At 36.6% G+C, this 19,587-nt stretch overlaps 2 protein-coding genes across 2 annotated transcripts; one reads left to right on the top strand and one right to left on the bottom strand.

Annotated features, from left to right (window-relative positions):
- Positions 1 to 145: 145 nt before the first annotated feature.
- cul4b (cullin 4B) lies at positions 146 to 13,486 on the bottom strand. Its single transcript, XM_042418124.1, has 20 exons — positions 12,448 to 13,486; positions 10,633 to 10,748; positions 10,416 to 10,519; positions 10,210 to 10,279; positions 8,072 to 8,145; positions 7,818 to 7,980; positions 7,487 to 7,576; positions 6,350 to 6,432; positions 6,200 to 6,267; positions 5,905 to 6,023; positions 5,582 to 5,774; positions 5,366 to 5,470; positions 5,169 to 5,279; positions 4,964 to 5,049; positions 3,579 to 3,686; positions 3,347 to 3,460; positions 3,150 to 3,255; positions 2,867 to 3,039; positions 2,629 to 2,781; positions 146 to 1,564 (listed from the first exon to the last, which is right to left on the bottom strand). Exons 1-20 carry the CDS (start codon positions 12,947 to 12,949, stop codon positions 1,469 to 1,471), a joined length of 2,634 nt encoding a protein of 877 aa, XP_042274058.1. The 5' UTR covers positions 12,950 to 13,486; the 3' UTR covers positions 146 to 1,468.
- A 2,866-nt stretch (positions 13,487 to 16,352) lies between these two features.
- On the top strand, positions 16,353 to 19,451 carry mcts1 (MCTS1 re-initiation and release factor). Its single transcript, XM_042419546.1, has 6 exons — positions 16,353 to 16,566; positions 18,269 to 18,421; positions 18,504 to 18,601; positions 18,684 to 18,817; positions 18,995 to 19,062; positions 19,160 to 19,451. Exons 1-6 carry the CDS (start codon positions 16,556 to 16,558, stop codon positions 19,239 to 19,241), a joined length of 546 nt encoding a protein of 181 aa, XP_042275480.1. The 5' UTR covers positions 16,353 to 16,555; the 3' UTR covers positions 19,242 to 19,451.
- The last annotated feature ends 136 nt before the right edge of the window (positions 19,452 to 19,587 follow it).

The raw sequence follows: 19,587 nt of genomic DNA, 5'->3' as shown, positions 1-19,587 counted from the left end.
AGAGTTAATTATTGTACTGCTTACATTTTAAACGCTCACCAGAATGTAAATGTTTACAAAAAACGCCCATCATTGACTTACTATAAAACAAAGACAACAGTGTAAAATGTTGATAAAACGATGATTAAAGAAAGAAAACCCCTGATTGAAACAGTTATTTTAATCTGAAGCAATAAACCTAAAAGACTCATACAAACAAGGGCTTGTCTAATCAATCATGTTTTTTTCCTCAACACTCAAATATTGAACCAATCAACTCAAATTCTCCTCACTTTCAGCAAAGTCTGCAAGCCCCACAGGGACATTTACAAAAAACAAGACTAGGTCAAAACCTAGTATATGGCTGGACCGTGTATGAAACACTTGAGGGCTTCTAATTGACGAATACAGGAAGTGGCGACACTCGGCACACTGAAAGGGTTGAGTGACTGACTGAGTGATGAAGTTACACCATTGTGTTGCTTCGTCACTCAGTCAGTCAGGGACAGACATCTGCGTTTATACGGCTGACCCGCTGCGGTCCAGCCACATATATAGTGTGTATGTTTTTTGACACAGGGGGAAGATGAGGAAATGGACTCTGGTGGCATTGTGCTTTTAGTATACTTTCTAAGGGTTAACAAAAACCTAAAAAGCTGTTAGATGGGGTTGTCACTTTTGTTAGGTATGTACTGTACAAAGAAAGAACAAAGGAGAAACTAAATACTTGTACAACTGAACTGTTTTAGCAGCTTGAATACGTTCTATAACAAAAGAAGTGCTCCTTTTTTTTTTTTGGCACATACTCTGCTTTGTACTTCGTGTGTTCATGATCACAGCTTCGACAGGTAGCTACATGGCCTTAAGGTTGTAAAACTTGGCTGCAGGATCACACATTTGACACCAATATCACCCAGTTATCAATTTTCTGCAATGAATGTTAGTCCAATAGTCCCACATTTGACACTCACTGAAGAAACAAGCATCATTTAATTTTTTTTTTTTTGATCCTCTTTCTCTTCAACTTGTGGTACATTTAAGCATTGTTAGGTGTGTCAGCATTTGCTTGGGATACTGAGTGAACAAAAAGGAAAAAAAAAGTGACTTGATAACAAAGAGCATATTGATTCAAACTATGGACAAAGAAGAATCTAAGTTTGAAAATAAATATTTTCCCTCTCCATAAAAAAAAAGAGCAAACGGAACAACATCTGTGTCTTCTTTGTCTGTCCAACGTAGCCCAATTCTCTCAGAGACGCTGAGAAATATGGACAATATTCTTTTTTCAATGGGCATGCAGTCCACAGGATCACAAGACCCCTGACAAAAATCCCGTGGAGCAGTATCCATTCACTTGTCGGTCGCTGGGTTGAAGATGATAATGGTAAACATCCACTGGAGCAAAAGATTTACGAGACCGATCTCTCAGATCAGCTTTCAGCCTGACTCGACCGTCTGCATCTCTTTTTCTCTGTCACTTTTTCTTTCTCTAAGCCACATAGTTGTACTGGTTGGGGTTCTCCTTGTCACGCTCCATATAGTCCCTGTCGATAAGAGACTCTATCCTCTTCTTCAAGTCAGCAGGCTGAAGGGGAGAAGAACAGAGAGGGGGCAAAGGTTAACAGATGAGCCACATGCTAACATGTCTGGTTATTTTTATACTGTGAGGTGTGAAGTAAACACAGTGAAAAGCTGATTCATGGTAGCCATCTCACTTCCCCAGAATAACTTACTATTTAAAAACCCCGCTTGTAAAAAACAGTTTGAATATTATTATCATAAAATTGTCTTAAATCAACACCAGTTTAACTCTTAAACAGTATTATTAGTTAATGGGAGCAGTAGCTCAGTAACAGAGAAGGTGTTTCTATGAAATAGCACATATGACAGCCTGTATACTTATAAATGGAGGAGAAATACCAGTGAGCTTTACTTTATAAAAACCTTCAAAAATGTACCTTTTAAAAATACAACTGGTACAATTCAAAGTAGAGCTGCAACAATTATTTTCATTATCGATTACTCTGCCAATTATTTTGCTGAATAATCAATTTCTGACATTTTATAGACAAAATGATTAAATAGTGATTATGACCATTATAATATCTCAGTCAAATGTCTTCAACATGTCTTTTTTTTATCCAACCAACACTTCAAAACCCAAATATATTCAATTTACTATCATGAATGACAAAGAAAAAAGCATTACATCATCACATTTCAGGAGCTGAAATCAACACATTTTTGGGCTTATTAGTTTAAAAGATGACTAAGAAAATTATTTGATTATCAAAATAGATGCCATTTTCTGTCGACTGACAAATCAATTAATTGACAAATTGTTGCAGCTCTGAGGTAAAACTGTAGAACAAAGCAGAAGATGCCCCCACTTCATTATGAAAGATATCCTCATTAGAGCCAGACCAATAAATCTGATATGAGCTTGTTGCAGATATTTGTATTGGAATTTACTTTATGTTGTTTGATAAGTGACAAGAAACTGCAGTATAAGAAGTCAAAAAGAAACAGTGTCTCCAATTCATAGTTTGTCCACCAGAGAGCACTAAAAGTTTGTTTTACAACTTTAAAATGTCTCAGTGAATACATATTGTGATAAAGAAAAAAAAGAATCAGGATTACGCTAATCACCTTGACAGGGAACTTGAGCTGGTTGTACACCTCGGACATCAAAAGATTATGACTCAGAGTCTTCCTCATCTTCATGATCCGCACAATGGCAGCATCAATCTGATACTGCCGATCCTGAAAGACCCTTTCTGTGGTGCTGGCCTGCTCCTCCACCTGTGAGGAAAACAATCAGTTAAAGAATAATTGCCCAATATCACGACCCTTAAGTAGATAAATGAGTGTTAGAACTCAGTTTTACCGTTTCTTTCATCTGGATCTGGTTAATTTTGATTCTGAAGAGCTTGTGTTTGAAGTCGTCGTTGCAAGAAAACTTGTCCCCGTCCTCCACGTCTTTGCTTTTTGGGATTTTGGTGAGAACACGCGCTTTTCCACACGCGAGTGATTGCAGAGTCCGACGCAGTTCACTGTCCTCTGTAAACCGAAAGGCACACAAATAGTGTTTTAGATCAGTTGTGCTCAATAAAGAGCACTAGACAAACCTTCATCAGGAATCAAAGTGATGCTGATGTGATCATGCAAACCTATTCCTGTTGCCAGTTTGATCTCCTCCAGAGTGAACTCCTCTCCTTCATTAAACATCAGTAGCACAAGTGTTTGGAAAAGTGACACCTGCAGCTCCTTCTTGCCCTGGTGTGAGAAAAATCAAAGAGGATAATTAGCATTTAGCTTTTTCTAATGAGTCAACAGGTCAGATTATTCTTAGAAATCAGTCTTCCACCTCTTTAAATTCTGCTTTTAAGACACAATGGCCTAGTGTTGATTGCCACTGGAGCTTCCTGCCACTGTGTTTGCCCAGGTAGAAGGTCTTGAAGATCTCTTGCAGTCGCACCATCTGGACAAAGATAACAGATGCGTTAAAAAGAAACACTCAGTATATTTACTACATGGCAGGTTATAAAAACAGCATGTTATGCATGTTATGAAAATTTGAATATTTGCTCAGCTCTAACCTCAGGGGGCAGGTGCACTTCCATCGGGACATATGTTGGCCAGTAACCCATAGTGAGGATGTTCACCGTCAGCTCGATGTTGCCAGGAATGTTTTGGCACTGCATATACTATAGAAATACAAATGAGACACATGATAGCCACCTACCACCTCAAACACAAATTAAGTTCTTTTATCACTACAAGAAACTGGATCTGTCAACGGATGTTCAGACTGAAAACAGCACTGTGTTAAAAAACTGCAAAGGGCTGCGTTTATGAAGGCGTGTTGTTTCAGGAACCAGCAAGGAGATGACACAGGATCCAGGAGAGGTGGTTTGAGAAGGCTTATCAGATGGCAAAACACTGCATAGTGGTTTAAAACACTATGGAAGATTTTACAACTCTGTAAAGTTACTAATGTGTCATTTTATCCTTGACTGCACTGACTGGCAGATAAACAGTAATTTACAAACAAAGTAATCATCCAAAAAATGTGTGCTTGCATGTCTTTGATTGGCCAGTGCGGTCTGTTGCCAGATGACATCATGTTGTGTTGTGCCAAAAGTTGGAGAGAGGCTAAGTTAGTGTTTAATTTTTAATGATTAGGCTGGATAAAGACAATATATTTAAGTCTGTGTGTGTTTTATGTTTCATTTTGTTGCAAGATAAATTTCCTCTGGGGGACAATAAAATTAAACTGAAGAACCAACATTTTTCTTGGATGACCCTGCATTTTTTTTCCTGGAGCCCTCTGCATTTACACCCTTACTGTACAAACACACTGGCTTCATTGAACTGAATGAGGGGGACTGCATGTTTTCACACAGTGCTGTTGTATGTCTGATTATGGCCAGATACACATATATATGAAGCTTTGGCAAACATTCAATAAGGAAGATATTTTCCCTCTCACTTCTTTCCCTGTAGGGCATTCCCACTATTTCTTGCCGCTCTAATCTATTACATCACTTCCGCTTTCCCACTCTGTAAATCCCCTTCATTCATAAGTAATGACATCACCATATCTGGCAAATTATCTTTCTTCCTGTGTGTCTTGTGCCAATCAGTCCCTCAATGGTATCCTATAAAGATCATTGTGTTTCTGCTATTCTGTCTTTAAGATCTATGATTGTGCAACCGATCACCCCCCCCAATCACCGCCTTGTCCTTCAGGATGATCCTGAACCTCATCTTCCATCTGCTGACTTTACACCCCCAGCATCTAGACTCCTATCTTCATGGGTCTATGTTTAATGAAGATCTATCATGTCAATGGAGTCTAATCGCCAGAGTCTAACCTAAATAAATCTTATTACACACTTACAACTTGATCTTTCCTTATTGAGCTCACCGTCAAAAGAATATATTTCAGGTACATGCAGATTCTTGCCATTGTTGTTCTTACCTGTTTGAACTGCACCATGATGTCTTTAGAAAGCTCCATATCTTTGAACATTCCTTCCAGTTTGCTTGTGAACGCCGCTCCACATTCTGATGAAATACCAAAAGGTCACAAAGAAGTCAATGTCAAGATCCCCTTTATGTCATTTATTTCACATTGAGTGCGTTTGTGTGTGTTAAGAAGTGACACGCTGATGGATTCAACGAACCGTGTTTCAGTTTTGACAACATTGATTTTTCAGCATCCACAGAGGCGCTTTTTCCAACCAGTAACCTCTTGGCCAGATCCTTCTTGTAAAAGGCTTCAAAAACATCTTTACCTAAAATGAAAATACACAAATACATTAAGGAAACAACCACAGAGGAGAACATACTAAACTGAAACAAATGTGATAGTTGTTATTACCGTAGATGAATCTAAAGATAATCATGATCTTATCCAGCATCTTTTCCAGCTCTTCATCTGTTGCCTCTTTGTTTCCTGCTCTTAGTTTTGAGTCCACGTGTTTTGCTGTAAATAGAAGTATTTTAATAAACAAAAGTACATTTTGTTTGTTTGGAATATATGATCATTGACTGAGTGCATCAACTCTAACATGGGGGAAACAAACATGTTACTAACCTATGAGCTCTGCAGGTTTATTTGGCCGTTTATTGATGAATGTTTCGAAAGCCTCTTTCATGGCGTTGACAAACTTCTCGTTCTTCATGAAGCACACGTCGATGATGTGATCCACCTTGTCTTTGAAGTCCAGCAACTCTTGCACCATAGTTTTGTCTTTTTCTGGATTGATTACAATTGTGCTTCCAAAAGCCTAAACGAAAAGATATTAAAAAACACATTGTAAATCAAAACCAAAATTTGTGAAAATCCCCAAATGTCCTCAAATAAAACATATTAAAACAGCTTCTGAGAGCACCTGCAGACTTTTATTGCTGACATACCTTTATGTACTCTATCCAGTGCTGCAGGAGGACCTGAACACCACCTCGCACTCGACTGAAGAGCTGATAGAGAAGAGACAGATCCTGAATTCTGTTTTCATCCAGCAGGTGAGTCAGCCCTGGAAATGTCCAACAAAACGTCAGATGTGTGAGCACATCAAACTATGACAAACTCCAGCTGCTACTGCAAACGTTACATAAAAATATCCAGTATGTATTCAGACAGACAGGATAATGAATGTCTCAACACGTTAGACATTTACGTCATGTTTAAATATAAGTTACTGTTGTTTACCTTTTTGCAGAGTAGCAGTGAGATGTTCACCCAGCAACTGCTTCTCCACAGTAGCAATGAGAGGTTTTCTGAAAGGGGGAAAAAAAAAAAAGGTCGGGTTACAAACAAACCTCCATCAGAGTTAACCGAATAATGCAGTCCAGCACTCACTGTGTGCTCTGGTCTAGATATGTGATGACTCTGTCAGCTTCTTCCTCCAAGCGTTTGTTGACATGATGGAGATATTCTGGTACCTACAAAAGGAGGGAAAAACAGAGATATTTACATTTACATCACACAGTAATCATTAATTTAGTAACTACATTAAGGAGAATATTGGTCTCAACAGCTTCTTACACACTAAAAGACTTTATAATGTGCCTTGAGTGATTGTTTTTCTCCAATACATCTAAAAATGTAGTTAACATGATAATATTCTTTATTTATAAAGGAACTTTTCAAAACAAAAAGTTAAAACCAACAAAAATAAAATCAAATGGAGAACTTAGAGAATAGAGAAAGACTGGACCAGAATGAAATAGATTTAAAAATCCAGTAATACAAAATAAATAAAGAGACAATTCAAAAGAGAAAATGGTGTATTTTAAGAAGAGATGTGAAAGATACCATCAGCTCAGTCAGCCATACTTCCTGTGCTAAACTAACATGAGTTTATGTGTTGAAGTTGTAAATGTTAGCATAAACACTTAATAAGTTAAATAAACTTCTCTTACAGTGCAATATATTCATGAGTTAGTCAAGTAAAAGTTAAACGTCTGTATGTACAGTTAGTACAGTTTTTTGGAAATCTTTTAACCCATTTTAGTTCCAACATTTTTGATCCTTGTGTCACCAATAAATGCTTTCACAGCCAGTGGGAAAACATTAAAATCTGAGCTGTCAAACTCTGATTCAACACTGACAAGATAAAGACTGAAAATGTGTCTCAATCCGATGCATCAGCAAGTGAAAAAGCTGAGATAAGCTGCATTTTGAACTGCTGAAGCTGTAGATGAAGCTTCTTTTGTGATGGATTTATTTTTGAGTGCAGTTGTGGTTGAATATCTGTGTGGTTGGTCCTTGTGTATTTTTTGAACATCAGCACAATATGGTGAGATTTTTCTATTTCATTCTGACCCTGATGTTGCAATTCATGTTTTGGATGCTGTAAAAATATTGTGTGTCTGCACAATAAATATAAAGGTGGAAACACATTGTCTATATTTGTCCAGTTATTCATTGGGATAAAAAAAAAACACACAACAAAACAACAAAACATGTCCAGATCATGAGGGTCACATAAATCACCTCTCTCTCCTGCATCAGCCTCTGTCCCTCTGCAGCGTACAGGCGATTAGTTTCCTCCAAAAAGCGTTGTTCAAAGGAGTCTTGATAAATCTGTCGGGGACGGAAGGAACACTGGTTTCATTGAAGTCGTTTGTCAACAGGAAACAGACAGCTCATCACACTCCTGTGCAGGTGGTAATCACAAACAACACAGCTGCCAAAACCACATTTCTTGTAGTATAGGGAAAAAAAAGAAACTCAGGTGGAATCCTGACTTTCAAAAAAAGATTAACAGCTGACACTCGTGTGAATCATTAGTACAACGATAAGAAAAGGGTAGCTGGTCGGTTACCTGCAGGTCAGAGAGCATGCTCAGCAGGCTCCTCAGCAGACTGCGGTCTATCGCCTCTCCATTTCGCTCCCTCTCGATGAGCAGCAGAATCCCGTCGATGGTTTTACTCTGGACCTTCAGGTCACTGATGATGTAGAACCTGAACAGCTCCAGACCCATGTCCCTGCAGACCAGAACAGCTTGTTTCACCACCAGTTTAAAAAGCAATATTGGCCAGTACTATTGAAGAGCAGCTAACATCAGCGATCACTCACCAGATTGATGGCAGCATTGAATTTTGTAAAACATAGGTGCGATCCAAAAACAAAAATATACTCCTAATCATGATCTGTGAAACAACGACAAACATTTAAAATGAGTGAAAAACACTACTGACGTTATTCTTTTTTAATTAAAATTAAAGGGGCATTCCACCAATTTTACACATGAAGATCAGTTAATTTGTCACTAGGAGTTGTACTCAGGATATGAAAATGGTAAATATAGTAAATAGTAAAATATTTTCTGTGGTGCTGAAGGACCTTTCATAAGTCTGAGAAAATAACCCTGATTATGTCATTTAGCTCATATTGGGCTTGAGACTCCACATTTTTAACAGAAAGCTGTCATTACAAACTGAAGGTATGGAGTTTAAAAGAAGTGGGAATTTACCATTCAGGGTGAATCTAATGACAATAGGGTTGCAATTAACAATTATTTTGATTATTAATTAATCTGCCGATTATTTTCTCAATTAATCTATTCATTATTTCGTCAATGACATGTTAATTTCTCTGTTTTGTCTGACTAACAGTTCAGAACCTTCATATATTGAATTTACTATCATATATAACAAAGAAAAACAGCAAAAATGTCACATTTTAGAAGCTAGAACCAGAACATGTTTGGCCTTTTTGAATGAAAAATTATTGAAAACGATTAATTGATAACCAAAATAGGTGCAGATTAATTTTCTGTCAATCACATAATCATCAATCATTGCAGCACTAAATGACAGACCCTTTGGAGTTGCATAGTGGGAAGTGTAGGCTTGAGCATTTTTGGAGCTTATATTATACTAGGGACTAAAGTCAGTATATCTGCGGCTGATTTTGACAAACTTTTTTTAAAAATCAATCTCTCACAAGTCTCAGCTTTATAAAGGTGCAATAAAAAACATAGTGGAATACCCTCTTTTCAAGTCTATATGAAAACAGTACTTGTAGTATGCACATACTGTATGTACATTGAAAGCATTATTGGTCGCTGTAATTGTTCTTCCTGTCAATACTGGGAGCAAAGAAAAAAGTTATTTCAATGTAATTGATGGGCAACAAATCCACAGTCTTCTTTCTTCGTAAAAAAACAGTCTAAAGTTCAGCTGAAGCTATTATGAAGCTTCAATAGTGTGTGTTGGACAAATCAAGGAAGAATCTTCCAAAGTTACAATGTTTTTAGCATTAAATTCCCTCTCTGTGCTTCCACAGACAGGGTTTCTTTACTGAGCAGAAGAATAACAACAAAAATAAATACTGACTTGATTTGTCTAAAGGTGCCTTTATACTATGCAAGAAACATGGCAAAATGTTTGGTTGTCAATCCAAAACAGTGGTCCTACATCACACTGTGAGACACGTGAACCAACGACCAATTTGAAGCTTTGGTGACCATCGAAAGCCTGAGGCAAAAATCTGACAGTGTCAGAAATTTAAGACTGAATTCTCACAGTGTGACTGCTGCTATTACCCACAACTACAAACAAACCAATCAGAATAGATTATATGACAGAACATACTGCGCAGTTGGACATTTCCGAAGTGCAGTTTTTTGAATTAAGTTTAAGGAGAAAACACAGTTGTTCTCCTTAACACATCCATCCACACAAAAACCAAAACAATGGAGGTGAAACGAAACAAAGGGCTTTGTGTATTTTTACCGCATTTTTAAAACATCAGTGTACCGCAGACGGGTCACATGAGCTGATGATGTGTCTCTGCTTTCAGATACTTTTGTCTATTCACATCGTATTCTCCCTGCAGAGTCTGACATTGTACAGTCTGACGCAGATTGCAACCAAGATTTTACCATAAGCACCTTGCACGATGTGACATGCAATAAACTTATACGATTGTTGTTGTCGCACAGTCTAAAGGAGCCTCAAGTCAAACTACTGAAGCTTCAGATAAACTTGAGAAATTATTTTTGCATTGAACAAGGACTGTGGATTTTGTCCCCCCTTGAAAGTGCTTGAAGAAGGAATCTCTCTTTGGCAAATATGGATAGAGGGAACATTTACAGCGACAATAAGAACATGAAAATTTAACGACACACACATGTTATGGGAAGTGGTGTTTAACAGGGTTTTAAGGGTTATGTCAACTTCCACTTGAATTGTTAAGGTTGTAAAACATACCATTTGTCTGCAGTGATCTTGCCAGCACTTGTCAATTTTCTTCAGGAAAAGCACACTGTCCAGGGCATCCGTGACAACAATGTTAAGGCAAAAGTCAGATAGAATTCAAGACCTTTACAGTAATTTGATTATCCACTAATCCACACTTAACTGGTAAGATTCAGACTAAAATTGGGGAAAAACTGTAAAGACGCTGTAAAGGATATTCTCTGAATTGATCAATCTGTGCCTTGATGTGGTCTTCACACACAGCCCTCAGCTGCTTGTAAAGCTTGGCAGATATCTTATGGGAGCACAGGTTCTCAACAGCCTAAGGAGACAAAAAAAAAGAGTGTTTTTATGGAAACGTGGTTTCAGTGAAGGGCATGAACATGATAACATGGGAGCAGCTCTCCACAGACCACACAGTGCCTGTTGTGATACCTGGTAGAGCTCCTCTAGATTGTACTTGATTGAAGTGCTGTTCTGTATGGCCTCCACCGCCTCCTTCAGCTTCTGCCAGGTCTCCTGTGTGTAGTTCTCTGGCAATTTGGGTTTTTCTGTGTGCAAGACAAAACAAACAAAAAAAAAACTATGACAACACTGTCAACTTCAGCAGGACCAAAACAGTGGACCTCAGTGGACCTTTATGCTGTGTCACCAGTCACAGTGACAGTGATGCTATTTTAAAACAACTGAGTTCTATTTAAAGTAGAGCCGGGTAATGTTGACAAATCATAAGATATCTGCCATTAGGATTTTGGTTACTGTAATATCATGACATCACTTGGACTGGGCTAAGATATGGTTTAAATCATTATCAATATGTCCCCATATATTGATATATACATCACAAAATGGTAAATGTTTGAACAATCACATATAAAAATCATAAAACTGATGTTCAAATAATGACCTGAATTTCACTATTTATGCATAAGGCTGAATCCTAATATTATGACAAAAACATAACTTTATATCATCACAATGTGATTTTGCTGAGACAAAAACAGTAACACTTAATGTTAGATTTGGATACATTACATTTATAGCCTTATTACCAATTTATAATAAGAATTATTAGAAGTTAGTTGACTGTGTTTATCTAATTTAAATGACCAGCAACAGTATAGCTGCAACGATTAATCGGTTAGTCGACCATCAGAAAATTAATCAGTGACTGTTTTGATAATCGAATAATAATTTTTCATTTTTTAAGCCAATATGCCCAAAGATGTGTTGGTTTCAGCTTCTCAGATGTGAAGATTTGATGCTTTTCTTTGTCATTCCTGATAATAAACTGATACCTTTGAGTTTTGGACCGTTGGTTTGACAAAAAAAAGACATTTGAAGACAGCTTTGATTCTGAGATATTATAATGGTCATCATCCCTATTTTCCTGACACTTTAAAGACAAAATGATTAATCAATAATCAAAATAATTGCTAGTTGCAGCTCTAAGTGACAGCCTCCACCTAACTACTTGGTCATGACTGATAATTTCTCAAAAATATTCCTGTCAAAATATCTTCAGTCTCCCCAAACTCATTGTCACCACATTTATACCAATGTAATTGGACCAAAATACACATAATTTTGTCAAATTTTGACAAGATTTATTACGCTTCTTAGCCCATTTATTAGTTCTTATTTGTAACCGATGGTGAAGAATGGATGGCCAGCCAAATTCATCACTTTTGTATAGTAATGCAGCTTATACAACAAAGAAAACACTGTCTCAAACTATATCTAGTCTCATGTCACAATTTTTAAAACTCTAAAAAGGGTAATATCACAGTATCTGGGGATTTGTCAGCACTGTTGTTTGGACAAAAAAAAGACATTTAAATACGTCACCCTTGACTCTGAGATATTATAATGATCATTATCACTATTTAAAAATATAAAAATATCATGTATCATGAATGTCAAAATATCTTGTGTCAGTCTTCCCCAAACTGTGACTGGACCAAAAAACACATAATTTTGTCAAATTTTGACAAGATCTATGATGTTTTTTTGACCTATTTATTAGTTGATAATAATTCAAAGTGAAAAGTTAATAGTTGATGACTAGCTAAATCCATCACTTTGTACTTTAATACATCTTTTAGGACCAAGAAAAGATTGCATCCAACTATGTCTAGTCTCATATCCCAATTTTAAAAACATATGGCCCAGTAGGGACAATATCAGTGTCTGGAGATTTGTCAGCACTTGAAATTAAGTTTTTGCAAGAATCACATCACCCAGCAGTACCTTTGAAGTTCTTGATGACTAGTTTCTTGGCAGCACCGGGTTTACTGTTGGAGAATGTGGCGGAGCCTGCGGTTTTCGTCAGTCCGTTTGCATGGTGCCCCACGCCGCCACCGCCGCCACCGCCGCCGGACAGGAACACGGCTTTGCTTTTGTTATTGGAGCACGAAGCAGCAGCAGAAGCAGCGGCAGCAGCAGCAGCAGCCTCCTCAGCCATTTTCACATCCAGTCCAATGAAATCCACTGAATCCTCAAACCTCAACTTCTTCTGAATGTGCAGCGGAGTGGGAGAGCAGGAGGAAGAGGAGGAAGAGGAGGAATTCAGGGTCTTGGGAGGCGAAGAGGAGATGGTGTCGGTTGTATCTTCCCTCTCTGAGCCGTTTATTTTCCTCTTCTTCGGAGATGTGATGTTACCGCTGTCGTGTTTGACATCAGTAGCCGCTGGTCTTGCCTCCTGGGTTGGCGGTGGTGGGGGATTAGGGGAAGATAAACCTGTTGGAAACATGAAAAAACGGGGAATACTAATTCTTAGCAGCCAGTCTTCTGATACGAAACTTCCAGGGTTTGCCGGGAGGGGGTTGAGCTCAGAGTCTGAGAGCGTCTGTCTTATCTTAACACGGGGAGGTTTTACGCTAGTTCTTTATCCAGTATAAAACAAATAACTGAAAACTACACAGCTCCACTTAAACCTAGCCTTGTCTCTTTCTTGTTATTGCTGGCAGAAGAAGAAAGATGGTTGGCTATTGCTTCCTCTTTTTTGCCTCTCTTGTCTAACCGCCGCGCCGTGGAGTCAGCTCAGGGAGAGCGGTTGAAGAAAAGCGGCCGTTAAAGAAAGACCGTTATTTACAGGAGAAATTAAGGTAGAGCAGAAACACGCTCGCATGATAGGAAAACGTCCGTCGGTAAACACGGGAAAGATTCACGGCGAAAGCTAGTCGGTGACCCCACCGGAAGTACTTTGTACAAAAGTACTTTTTGCACAAGCGTGTTTTTTTTATACCGACTAACATGCTGTAACCGTTTCCCCCCCACAAGATGGCGCCATGGCAACGGTAGACTTCCTGTATGCTTTGAGATGATTTTTTTTACAACTATCTAAAGATCCCCTTCCAGACATGTTTTAAGATGTATGTAAAATAGTCTAGTTTGAATAATAATTTGTGACTGATATGGCTTTCTCAAAAAAAGAACACGGAATAATTGAACAAAAAAAGTTCAATTATTCCGTTAAAATCCTCCTCCCTCATTAAAAATTCCTGAATCTATGAATGTGTAAAGTTTTCCTGTTGGACACAAGATGTCTCCTCATTCTCAGTGTATGTTTATTGGAGGCTTCAACACTAACACTATAACACCCACTATACCTATAAATTATACATATTTATTTAGTTTAAAATAGAAAATGTGCAATACATTTCACTCATTATTGTATATTTGAACAGGCTGTATATACTGTACATAGCCACCTACTGTATGTATATAAAGTAACCACTTTTTCTTCACCATTTAATTTTTATCTCACTCTTCACTTCTTTGCACTATTTGTATCCTGTTTACAGTTCACATAAATGGTTTCCTCTGTATATAGACATTCCTTGTGCATATTTCTGAAGATTGTTGTGCTGTTGGTTTTGTGTAAATACATTGAGAGCTACTCAACCAGAGTCAAATTCCTTGTATGCATAAACATACTTGGCCAATAAAGATGATGATAAAGTTTCCACATCACACTTGAGTAAGCTTAATATTGGACCGGGACTGGCATTCAAACTATCAGAGAAACTCTCCAGTTTCAGCAGATGAATGTGAAAATAGCCTTCTCATGTCAAACTCTGCACATACGACATCCTGCACAGTGAAGCTCAAACTTTCAACTGTAGGAACAAGAAGAAAAACATGTTTTTGAGTGGTGGGGGACTTAAATTATTTTGGCCAAACAATATATTCATAGATGTGGAGCTATTAATATTAGACCTCTGTTTTTCAGTTGTTGTTTTTTTTATAGTTATTTTGTTTTAGGAAAGTACACCCATATATGTTAATCAAAAAGTACAGTACTTGCTTTATTTCCTGACTACACCTCAATATATTATTATTACTGTTATTATTGTTGTTGTTCTTATTATTATGAATATTATTGTTATTACAACTACTATATAATAATATACATAATAATATATAATCATTATATCTCATATTCAATTTCCACTTTTAATTAATGGTCAACATCTCCTGCATTGTGCATACTTTTGGCATTGCTCTTGGTTGTTCTTATTTCCTTTTGCCAGTATTTGCTCTTTGAAATATTCCAATATGTTTAAAATGTCTGTGAGGTACAGTTTTTCTCAGTTCCATTCATTTTTTCAACATCTCTCTCTGTTTTAGTATACTTTCACCATGCACAGTATATGAAGGTGATAGCTACAGTGTACTGTGTACAATTGTATGTGTGACAAATAAATCTTTGTTGAATGTGAAATATAATGACATAAAACTTGGAAAAAGTTGTGATTTGTGACAAGCATTGTACAAGATCAAGGTGTCATATAAGACACTGCATAAAATGTATCTTGTGAAAAATGTACTTGAAAGTACTTTTTAAAAACTGTTATACAGATATAACATTTTCTGTGTTTTCTTTTTTGTAATTCAGTTATCTTACTTCATAAATATCATATTCACAAAGCAAAACTGCCATATACCTAGCCCAATTCTTTCAGTTTTATAATACATTTGAATATTACAGTAATCCTGAATGTTAAAGTGGCTAGTCGTAAAAAGGCGACTAGAACATATAACATTTGAGCTGATAGGAAGATTGCATTGTGGCATTGTAAATAGTCATTTCTGTTGTTATTTCTTCAAACTGTAGTCTCCTCTTTGTTGGGATTTCTGTTTGTTTATTAATTCATTGTATAACATTTTTGTAATAAATTCTGAAAAAAAAATCTGGTGATAAGTTTCACACAACTATAGAAGGGACAAACTTTGTGATATGTTTAATTTATCTGATCCATGATCTAATCTATGAAATAAATGAAGAATGTAAGTGTCACAATGTATTGCTATGAGATATATGCACAAAAGTGCTTCATCACAACTGGCAAGAAGTTTCTAATATATTAATGTCACATTTATGGCTGATTGTGCTTTAATTGTATACTGTTTGTATACAATTTTTAAGTTGCAACAGAAAGAATGGGAAACAAGCTTATATCATCAATCGTATAATTATCTTAGCTAAGTTTCATATTCATAAGGGTAAGTTTCTTCTTAGTTTTTCATAAAGAATGTGAGCAGTACTTATAGACCATTAAATCTTATACTAATAAGAAGGTTGTAAAAACTGTTAATGAGTATATTGTTTTTAATGTCTAACTATTCTGTTGTTTTAATACTACTACTTTTCTCTTCACTTTTCACTTTTCATTCATAGTGAAACTCAAAGTGCTGCAGTATTAATAACATAGAACACACAACATAAAATAATAATGAGTTGATATGAAAAAGATGTTCATTTGTTGTTGCTTTACTTATTCATTATTTTTATTCTTTCTTATTTTATTTTTTTAAATTTAATTTTCTTTCTATTTCTTACGTGTTGTTTGTGAACCCCTCTGGCATTTTGTTCCCAAGAATGTACCTCATGTTCATTCATGTATTCAAAAAAAGTGCTATGTCACTATGGAAACTGCTTTGATATTATCTTAGTGGCGCTACCGTTTTAGACATTTTATTGACCCATAATTTATTTAACTGTCTGTGAAAGTTACACAGCGGGCACTATCAAGTTTGTGATTTTATAACCATTAATATTCAGTGACAGAAGCTCTATAAAATTAATAACTAGGTATGAGAAGAGGATATAAATGATTCTCATAACCGAATTGGACCTGACCTGCCGTGTAACGTACACAGCTGTCGTAAAATGACGTAGTCCCACACAATCTACTGGCCCTCCGCTGCTAACAGGAGTGCAGTCTGCTAAAGCATTACTTGATAGATGAACTTGTATTTTGTTAATTACTTGTCTTTATCATTCCCCATCTGTCGCAGTAAGTACGGACAAGCTTTGACACAACTGAGGAACGGTAACAAGTGACCAACGAGAATGTTTAAAAAGTACGTTGCTGATTATTTTCCATGTTGTGGCGTTAACGCTAGCTAGAGCTAGGTGGCTAAAGCTAACTGAGTGTTTTTACTTATGAAGAGTTTCTGTCAGATTATAATGTCCCCGCAACACATGGGGATTATACACATGTGTTTGGTGCAATAGTTATTCTGGTAAAAACCGCAGATGTATAAGAGCTCTGTTCCATAGAGATATTATTATATTATCATATGTGATTTCATATTGGAATCATTTTGTGGAGGATATGGTATGGAAGAAGGCCTGACTTCTACCTAATCGATACTTAATTACCAATATAGTTAAGGAATTTTATTTTAAACTCGTTTATAAACTCTGTCCAGATAAAAATCATTATTAAAAAAAATCAAGAGAGACATTTATGTGAATTGTAGTTTGTGTTATGGATGTCCAGAAACTGTTGTCCGTTTATTTTGGCATTACCCAATTGTGATGAATTTCTGGCAAAGTCATGATGTGCTTTCATTACTGAAAATATTGATGAAAGTCTTAGTTTACTTTGGAAAATAATACACAGAAAAACACTTTTTTAACATGATAAATCTCATTATTATAATGGTCAAATTCCATATCCAGAAATGTAAATTTACAGGTAGGAAACCATGCTTTATTGTTTTTAGCAAAGAGTTCAAGCAATAGGCTACCTTTTTCAATTCAGTACTCTAAAACAAGAAGCAATTAAAACTGTAACAGCTTGTACAGTGTTAAAAAAAATGATACAGATCTTTATCCTCCCTAGTGTTAATCTACAGTATTAAAAAGTGAACATTTTCTTTTTATGTACATTTTTACTTTTATTATATGTACCCTTTTGTACATGTTATCTGCATATAAGTTGTTTTTGTTGATTAAAAAATTTGGGGAAAAAAACAACTGTTTACTGAGACAATCATGTCTTCAAGTTTGTTGAAGGCTCATGTTCACATTTTGTGAGTTATTACATCAGATCAGAGTTTTTTTAATGCTCTGAATTGGATCAAACCCCCAGTGCTATTATGAAAAGATGAACATTATTCTTGTTTCTAATGAAAATAATAATGTCTTAAACATAAAAATTATGTCACTCGGGTGTCATGTTTGGCTCTGGCAAAGAGTATTTCCACTTTCAACATTAGAATCATTAATTTGAATTTATAATAACTACTGAAGGTGACTTTTTTGTCATCTAAGTTGTCAAAACTATCTCCCCTTCCTGACGTCCAGCTCACTGAGAAATTTATTAATACTAAAATCCATTTAAAACAAGGACTTTGTGGATGATAATTACATGAATGTAAAGCTGCAATGTTTAGTCGATTAATCAATTAGTCGATCATCAGAAAATGAATCTGCAATTTTGATAATGGATTAATTGTTGTGAGTCATTTTCAAGTAAAAATTCTGTTTCTTTTCTAAGACTATCATTGGATTCTCTTCTCAATATATCTGCACGCTGTAGGTGATGGTTGATACTGGCCATATTGAAATTAATCCTTTACTGTTTACAGCCAATATTTTCCACAATATGGAATCAGTGTGCTCCATTGTTGAACAAGTATGATTGGGATATATATGTATGTAGGCCTACAGTATTTTAATTAATGCACAAAATTAAACTAAATGCCACAAAAGCATTTGTATACCTCATATTTGTAACCATGTTAAAAATTAAACTTTTCTGCTTTCCCTTTTCAGATTTGATGAGAAGGAAAATGTGTCGAACTGTATCCAGCTGAAAACATCAGTGATCAAAGGCATAAAAAACCAGCTGTTGGATCAATTCCCTGAAATCGAGTCATGGCTCAATCACATAATGCCAAAGAAGGACCCTGTCAAAATCGTGAGATGGTACGATTTATCATTATATTTTTCTCATCAGTGTAGTCTTCTTCCTTACAGTTATTCTTATATTATGTCATTCTTCTTCCAGCCATGAACACATTGAAATCTTGACAGTGAACGGAGAGCTGCTGTTCTTCAGACAGAGAGAAGGACCATTTTATCCAACCCTCAGACTGTTGCATAAATGTAAGATTTCCTAAAAGTTGATTGGTTGATGGTTGTATTAAAATGAATTCACACTGATGAGAAATACATTTCCTCCTCATAGATCCTTTCATTCTTCCACATCAGCAAGTAGACAAAGGGGCCATTAAATTTGTCTTAAGTGGAGCCAACATCATGTGCCCCGGACTGACGTCACCGGGCGCTAAACTCTACCGAGCTGACTCTGACACAGTAGTCGTATCCTTTCTTACACGTGAAGTTGTTTGAATTGATTTTTAATTCTGTCAAATATATCTGTGAAATTGTTCTGTGCCACAAATGTTTCCCTAAATTTACAATATTAACATGTCACCTTGCAGTGTTTAGACAGCATCTGTAGCTACATACATGTTTATCTTTAACAAGAGAATGCAGGCCATAATGGCAGAGGGCAAACAACACGCACTTTGTGTTGGCGTCATGAAGATGTCTGCAGAAAACATGTAAGATTCACGTCCATTTTAACAGGAGCAAGAACTTCCATTCAGTCACCGCTTTAATTATGTCTGACCTTAATGTCGCTTTGTCTTGTGCAAACAGAGAAAAGGTCAACAAGGGAATTGGAATCGAGAACGTTCACTATCTGAATGACGGATTGTGGCACATGAAGACGTATAAATGATGACATCAGCACTTGCGATGCCCCGCCCTGCCCCCCTCCCCCCCATTCACTGCCCCACCCCCGCCGGGAAAAGTGTGGAGCTGGTGACAGCGAGGCATGTGATGCCAGTCAACTGTTTACACCTACGGACTTAGCTGTGTAACCTGCTGGAGGCTTTGAATCAATCGCCATTATGCACAAATAAAAGAAAGATCTTGCTTTAAACCTTAACCTCAGTTGGTGTTTGTATTGGATTTGGTTCACGATGAGACCTTGACACGAAAGAGGTGTGCTATATGTTAGATTGATGTAGTCCCTGTGAATATAAACTTTAAAACAAAATGATAATTATATCTCAAGGCAATAT

This window comes from Thunnus maccoyii, chromosome 8 (assembly GCF_910596095.1).
Source record: "Thunnus maccoyii chromosome 8, fThuMac1.1, whole genome shotgun sequence".
NCBI lineage: Eukaryota > Metazoa > Chordata > Actinopteri > Scombriformes > Scombridae > Thunnus > Thunnus maccoyii.
The sequence above is the reverse complement of the archived record's forward strand: the minus strand, read 5'-3'. Positions and strand labels throughout refer to the sequence as shown.

What these genes read in the sequence shown, in the direction of transcription:
- cul4b (XM_042418124.1), bottom strand. Translation starts at nt 12,949, where the DNA reads ATGTTTCCAACAGGTTTATCTTCCCCTAATCCCCCACCACCGCCAACC. An exon ending in GGCTGATGCAGGAGAGAGAG is followed by an intron (nt 6,433 to 7,486) that starts GTGATTTATGTG and finishes CTCCTTTTGTAG; the next exon opens with GTACCAGAATATCTCCATCA. An exon ending in AGCTCAAGTTCCCTGTCAAG is followed by an intron (nt 1,565 to 2,628) that starts GTGATTAGCGTA and finishes TCTCCCCTTCAG; the next exon opens with CCTGCTGACTTGAAGAAGAG.
- mcts1 (XM_042419546.1), top strand. An exon ending in CCTGTCAAAATCGTGAGATG is followed by an intron (nt 18,422 to 18,503) that starts GTACGATTTATC and finishes TTCTTCTTCCAG; the next exon opens with CCATGAACACATTGAAATCT. An exon ending in CTGACTCTGACACAGTAGTC is followed by an intron (nt 18,818 to 18,994) that starts GTATCCTTTCTT and finishes AAGAGAATGCAG; the next exon opens with GCCATAATGGCAGAGGGCAA.